Source organism: Dendrobium catenatum, unplaced genomic scaffold, assembly GCF_001605985.2.
Source record: "Dendrobium catenatum unplaced genomic scaffold, ASM160598v2 original_scaffold_96420, whole genome shotgun sequence".
Taxonomy (NCBI): Eukaryota; Viridiplantae; Streptophyta; class Magnoliopsida; order Asparagales; family Orchidaceae; genus Dendrobium; species Dendrobium catenatum.
In genome coordinates this window covers 17,784-25,205 of record NW_021414861.1, presented here as the reverse complement: position 1 = coordinate 25,205, position 7,422 = coordinate 17,784, and the positions used below count along the sequence as shown (strand labels likewise).

At 36.7% G+C, this 7,422-nt stretch overlaps 1 protein-coding gene across 1 annotated transcript; it reads left to right on the top strand.

Moving 5' to 3' along the window:
- Positions 1 to 2,358: 2,358 nt before the first annotated feature.
- LOC110095895 lies at positions 2,359 to 5,086 on the top strand. The gene is made up of 8 exons (XM_028691957.1): positions 2,359 to 2,522; positions 2,596 to 2,683; positions 2,757 to 2,825; positions 3,701 to 3,881; positions 3,946 to 4,397; positions 4,476 to 4,763; positions 4,829 to 4,933; positions 5,000 to 5,086. Exons 1-8 carry the CDS (start codon positions 2,359 to 2,361, stop codon positions 5,084 to 5,086), a joined length of 1,434 nt encoding a protein of 477 aa, XP_028547790.1.
- The last annotated feature ends 2,336 nt before the right edge of the window (positions 5,087 to 7,422 follow it).

Sequence of the window (7,422 nt, the reverse complement as noted above, 5' to 3'; positions counted from 1 at the left end):
AGAGCGAGAGATCGAGAGGGAGAGAGAGAAAAGAGAGGGAGAGGGAGAGAGAAAAGAGAGGGAGAGTGAAAAGAGAGTGAGAGGGAGAGAGAGAGAGAACAAGAGAGAGAGAGAGCGATAGATAGAGAGAAAGCAAGAGCGACTAGAAAGAGGGAGAGTGAGAGAGCGAAAGAGAGAGGGAGGGGTAGAGAGAGAGAGTGAGTGAAAAGGGAGAGATATGGAAAAGAAAGAGGGAGAATGAAAATGAGATTATATGTGAAAAGTAAATCCACTTATGCGCGCTTGTCATTTAATGGCCAACATTCGGCACCATAAAACATTGTATGTGTCACCATCTTATCCATTGCAGTGAGGATGCTAAGTATTAAAACTGAGTATAATATTCCCCGTGAGTGTTTTAATGACGTTATTGGTCTTATGAAGGAAACTAATCCAGCTGGAAATTTAATTCCCTCAGACTTGTATCGAACAAAGAAATTAGTATCCAAGCTGGGTCTCACTGCTACAAAGATTGATTGTTCTATCAATGGATGTATGTTATACTATAAGGATGATGCAGCAGAAGTTATTTGTCACACCTGCAATGCTCCTCGGTTTAAGCAAAACTCGGGAAAACAACGTCATCCAAAGAAAGATGTGCCATATTCCCGTTTGTTTTATTTACCAATCATTCCAAGACTTCAGCGACTCTATGCATCAATGAGTTCAGCAAGCCATATGAGATGGCATAAGGAGAAAATAGCAAAAAGTGATGTTCTTTCTCATCCATCAGATGCTGAAGCGTGGAAACATTTTGATCGAGTGCATCCTTCATTTACTGCTGAACCCCGCAACATAAGATTGGGATTATATACTGATGGTTTTACTCCTTATAGTCAAACAGCTACACCGTATTCTTGTTGGCCAGTTATATTAACACCATACAACCTTCCACCAGAGATGTGTATGACTACTCCGTTCATGTTCTTAACTCTGATTATACCTGGACCACATAATCCGAAAGCAAAGATTGATATCTTTTTGCAACCATTAATTGATGACCTCAAATTATTATGAGAAGAAGGAGTGCTCACATATGACATATCAACAAAACAAAATTTTCTCCTTCGAGCTGCTTTACTGTGGACTATCGGTGATTTTCCAGCTTATGGTATGTTGTCTGGTTGGAGCACAGCAGGGAAATTAGCATGTCCTTACTGCATGGAGAACAGTAAAGCTTTCACATTAAAACATGGAGGGAAAAATACTTGGTTTGATTGTCATCGTATGTTTCTACATGCTAATCATCAGTTTCGAAGAAATAAAGAAGCATTTGTTAAAAACAGAATTGAGCGATCACCTCCTCCACCCAGATTAAGTGGTGATGATATACTACAGAGACTTTCCGACATTCCAACAATTATTGATTATCCAATGCTATCAGAATCTAAATTTCCGGGTTATGGTGTTCAACATAATTGGATTAAAAAAAGTATTTTCTGGACATTACCTTATTGGAGAACTAATTTGATAAGACATAACTTGGATGTTATGCACATTGAGAAGAACTTTCTGGATAATATTTTTAATACAATTATGGATGTTAAAGGCAAGAGTAAAGATAATGTCAAAGCAAGGATGGACATTAAAGAGTTTTGTCGGCGAAAAAATTTGGAGTTAGTAACAACAACTGACGGTAAAGTAATGAAGCCCAAAGCTCCTTACTCGTTCACGTTAGAGCAAAAAAGAATGATATGTCAGTGGTTTAAAGGTTTAAAAATGCCGGATGGTTATGGATCAAATATAAGCCGATGTGTTGACTTGAAATCTGCAAGGTTATTTGGACTCAAAAGTCATGATTGTCACATAATTATGGAGGTTCTTCTTCCGATCATAGTCAGTATGTTACCCGATTACATATCAAATCCGTTGATTGAGCTTAGCATTTTCTTCAAAGATTTATGTTCATCTAAACTAAGTGAAAATGCTTTACGGAGGTACGAGGATAACATACCAATCATCCTATGCAAGTTAGAGAAGATATTTCCCCCGGGTTTTTTTGATTCTATGGAACATCTTCCAGTCCATCTACCTTACGAAGCTAGAGTTGGTGGACCTGTACAATATCGTTGGATGTATCCTTTCGAAAGGTAAATGTGTTAAGATTATTATTAATTACTCAAATTTTTTGAATCAGTTAAGATAACATATTTTTATTTGATTAATAGATATCTGAACAAGTTGAAGAAATATGTTAAGAATAAAGCACGACCAGAAGGATCGATATGTGAAGCATATTTATCTCAAGAAACAACACACTTTTGCTCCTACTATTTCGAGCCACATGTAAGGAGTACAAGAACAAAAATGGGTCGTAACATGGACTTCGATGTAGAAGAACAATCACATGCTACACTAACAGTATTTAGAAGGCAAGGAAAGCCTAGTGGCAAATGTGTTGAAAGATATCTCAACGATTTAGAAATAAATACAGCGAATTTGTATGTACTACTGAACTGTGAAGAAGTTGAGCCAATCTTAGAGTAAGTTCTTACATAATGTTAATAATAAATTAGTAATGTTTATTTAAAATACTTATGTATTATTTGTCACCAGGTATTTCGTAAGCAATTTGCCTTTGACAGATTCAAGGGAAATTGAGCAAGCTGTTGCAAATGAATTTCCAACTTGGTTCAGATCATATGTGAGTACATTTTTTTTTATAAATTTAAATCTTATTTATTATCAAAATTACTAAAATTTGAAAATATTTTTAGGTACAAAATCCTGATAACAAATGTTTCGATAAAGGTTTGCAAGCATTAGCATGGGGTCCAATGCGAAAAGTAAAAACTTGGCCAATATATATAGTGAATGGTTTCAGATTTCATACCAAATCGTGGAGTGAAGGAAGAAAAACTGAAAATTGTGGAGTATGTGTTAGAGGAAACACTCATGAAGAAGATGAGTGTGATTATTATGGTATTTTGAATGAGGTCCTTGACTTGGAGTACCCAGGGGAAGATGAGAACTTTGTATGCTTATTTAACTGTCAGTGGTATGATCCAGTACAAAATAGAGGCACAAGGGTTCATCCTGTGTATGGTTTAGTAGATGTTAAACATAGTAGAAGATACGGAAAGTTTGATCCATTTGTGTTAGCAAGCCAAGCTATTCAAGTTTATTTCAGCAAATATCCCAGTGGTCGCAGAGACAAACAAGATTGGCTAGCTGTCATAAAAACAAAAGCACGGGGAATAATTGATCAACAATACATTGTAGCAACTGCACATCAAGAGGATGAGATGTCAAGTTATATGCCTGTTGAAATTGAGGATATGCCAACTACAACCTCTACTATTGAAATGGAGTTAGAAGATGTCAATAGTTCAACTAGTTCAGAAGAAGAAGAGAACCAGGATGAAAGTGAAGATACTCTTGAGAGTGATGAAAATAGTTCTGATGATTCTGATTAGTTTCTGTAATTTAGAATTGTAGAATTTAAATGTTATGTAATTTTTATTACTGCTTAGAAATGATATTGTATTTTGCCACCTTGTCTTTTATTAACTGCTTCATTAACTGCTTTATTAACTGCTTCTCGTAATTCATTACCTGCTTCATTAACTGCTTCATTAACTGTTTTATTAACTGCTTTATTAACTGCTTTATTAACTGTTTTATTAACTGTTTCTTAATTATTTTTGTTTTAATATTGCAGATGGCTTCAGGCGACGATCCTCCTCGTAAATCATTTGCCTCAAAGTTCCGCCGGAAGAAGATTACGACTAGCAGAGTACCCACACAGACTGAGGTAGGTGAGGGGCCTTCAGTTGCACCAGATCTACCTACACCACCACCGCCACCACCTGCCAGGAGCCAGCAGCCTTCACCAGAGCAGGGTCAGGGACAGTTAGATCCACCTCTTGTTGCACCTCCATACTTCCCTGGCCACTTCCCTCCCAGCTCGACGAGTCCTCGCTTCCCCTCTCCAGATCAGACACATGCTTCTCCATTCTATCCATATTACCCCCCACCATCATCACAGGCTGCTGGTCCATCCACTGGTCCTCACCCTCCTTACCCTTACCCATATTACTACCCCTATCCGGTGCAGCATGAACAGGGTGGACCATCACGACCACCAGAGGTTGGCGCTACCGATCCTGCAACAGCAACAGATAAGCGTCAATACATCGAGCCTGACGGCGATAAGTAAGTTCAATTTAAGTTATTCAGTTGTTTTTATTTTGATATATTACATGTTATTGATAAACAAAGTCACTTGCAGCTTCAATCCTTCAAGGCCACCTATACATATGATCCGGGATATAATAAAGAATAAGTATGATGCTCCTTACTTATCCTGGAAGAAGATCCCAAAGCCTGTTAGAGATATGTGGTTTGGAGAATTTCAGGTATATTTTTTTTTGTATGATTTCAAATATATGATTTAATTTGTACTAATCTTTTTGATATTGCCTAAATTTGTACAGAAAGAATTTAGGTGGTTGCCTGAGTACAGCACGAGGATCAGATCTAATTTTGAGAGGAGAGGAGCGACCCGTCTCAGAGACATGTTCACGGACATTAGAAAGTCCGGGCAGAGGCCTAATTGGATTGGAGAGGGCGTTTGGGCAGATTTGAGTAGTGCTTGGGCTACCCCGGAGTTTATAAAAATGAGAGAGCAGAATAAACAGAACAGAGCCTCTGACTGCGGCGGTTTAGGAAGCTCTCTTCATACTGGTGGATCTGTACCTCATACAGAACATAGGCGGCGACTGGTAAGTGTTTTGAATTGGTTTATTACATATATTTATGTTAGTATAACTAAGCATCAAATTTTCAGAAAGCGCACCTGGGTCGGGAGCCAACACCATTGGAGCTGCATACAAGAACTCATCAACATCAAGCTGACCAGAAGTGGGTTGATGAGAAATCTAAGAAGGCTCATGTGAGTAAAATTTTTTGGATTTTTAGAATAAAAATTTATTTTAATAAAACTATTTGTAACTTGCAGGATGATTTCTTACGAGTTAGAGAAAGTAGGCAGTCCACTGGCGAGGGATCATCTTCTGGACAGTTCATCCACCTCTGCATTTCATGATCCAAGTGGAGCTGAAGAATGTGTAAGCGAGAGAGTTGCAGCGCTTACTAGAGAGATTGAAGAGATGAAAAGGGTCCAATCTAGAGAGATTGAAGAAATGAGAAAAGTTCAGAATGAAATGCAAGCAGAGTTGCAATCCTACAGAGCTGAAAAACAGAGGAAAAAGGACCAACAGGAGCAGCCATCTGCAGACAGTGAGGATACAGATGAGGATTAGATATTTTTTATGTTTGATGATTGTATTAATTAGAACTTGTGAACTTGTGATTGTAACCTTATCATGAACTTACTTCTGAGCTTGTGATTGTAATCTTATGATGAGCTTGTGATTGTATTTATAATTTATGGTTCTGATGAATATAGTGGCGTGTTGCCCAAAATATCTTGCTCTTTTTGCAGGTTTAGACTTGTAACATCTAGACATCAATAGTGAAAGGATTCATCTGACATTCTTATTTTTCTCGTTCATATCAATACAAACATCCATAAATGATAATTACATTAAAGCAAATAAATACATCAAAATACTATACTTCACATTTTGGCATTTCATATACAATCAAAAGGAGCGTCCAAAAGAACATATACAATAGCCACTCGGGCTACAAAATAAAAGCCTGAACCAAAAGCTACAAAAACTATACTAGTGACTGAAAGAAGCTTCACGCGGGAGGCTCTGCACCTGAAATCATTAACCACGTATAATGAGCTTAAATAGCCCAGCAGGTCACCAAAGCCTACAACTGAAATCAAAGCACAGTACGAAAGTAATATGCGTGTAAATCAAATCAAGTCAATATCAATCATTGCACATGATCAATGAGTCGATGCAGATACGGAAATCAAATCAATACATAAACAATAGAATCCAAAATCATCAGTAAGAGAATCAGTGAACAGTACGAAAGCTCATAAAGGTCAATAAATCAGTACGTGCATTAAATCTCTATAGTAGTCGTCTTATCTATCACATCAGTTTATCAATATAGTAAAGTCTTCAATATCACTCACTCAACAATTCATATGCAATGTAGTAATCGATATAACGTGTTCAGTAAATCACATATCACTTGTTCAGTATCTCAATCAGTAGCAGCAGCGTATGTATTAATATCCATAGTGACGACATGAACGATTATGCTATAACAGTGAAATCGAATCAATCAGATCAGTAAAATAATTAATTCCGGTCAATAATATCAATCGGTATAAAATCACATAAAATAATCAAATCAATACATCGTAAGAACAGATGAAACCAAATCAATAAAATCATCAAATACAATTGAAATCAATCAATGAAATAAAATCATATAAAAATTAATAAATCAATAATCACATGCTCGGTGTATCACATGTATCTTGTTCGGTGTATCACATGTATCTTGTTCGGTGAATCACGTGCTATAAGATCGGTACAATGAATCAATGTATCAGTGGTATTGGTATCGGTATCTGTATCCATGAATCAATACGATATCCATATCAGTATCAGTATCAATGTCCAGTGACATGTACCGTATGCAATATCAACAAAATCGTATAGTAACAGTAAACCCGTAAATCCGTTAAATCCATTCAATATCGATAAATCAATTCTATATCAATAAATCAATCGATCTCAATAAATCAGTAAATCCATCAAGAAATCATAAGAACAGTTCTGTACGCATGCAATACAATACAGTTGTCTTACTTAACAAGTACAATCACTGGCTATTAAGGCGTTTTTCAATGTTAGTATCGATGTTAGTAATCCGTTGGCTCGGTGAAAAGAGTCGTCACTCTTGCCCGTCGGCACGGTAATCTCCTTATAACTCCCTTCGGTAATCACGTGATCAGTAGAGGATATCGCCAAATCCTTTTTTAAAAGGAAAGCCCGTCGGCCCACCATCCTGTACAGTTATCATCTCCAACCAACGGTTCAACCAGTCTTTACTTCTCTTTCAGAAACGATAACAATAATTCAATCATATATCCACATTCGTATGCATATTCAATCATTCAAATCATCAATTCAGAAAATCAGAAGTCGTACGAGAAATCGGCGGCATAACGGCAGTATACGGAATGTATATAGAAATCACATATTCAGAAATTTATCAAATTACCAGAAATCGAATCAAACAACGTTTCAAAGCTTTACTTGTAATGAAACAACATTTTTCAACAACCAGATAATTTTCTATTCGATAAAAATCGCACAGAACTCAAAATAAATGGTAGAAACTTTACAGAAAATACTCAAATCGTGCAGAATAAGCATTTCAGGAACATATCAAAAGTTGTGCGGTAAAACTTTTGTCAATACAAAATTATATGCGTTTTTCGGTAAC

Bases quoted from the DNA above. Each gene is read 5' to 3' on its own strand.
- LOC110095895 (XM_028691957.1), top strand. From the start codon at position 2,359: ATGGACTTCGATGTAGAAGAACAATCACATGCTACACTAACAGTATTT. The intron at 2,523-2,595 runs GTAAGTTCTTAC...ATTTGTCACCAG, and splicing joins GAAGTTGAGCCAATCTTAGA to GTATTTCGTAAGCAATTTGC. The intron at 4,934-4,999 runs GTGAGTAAAATT...TGTAACTTGCAG, and splicing joins AGAAATCTAAGAAGGCTCAT to GATGATTTCTTACGAGTTAG.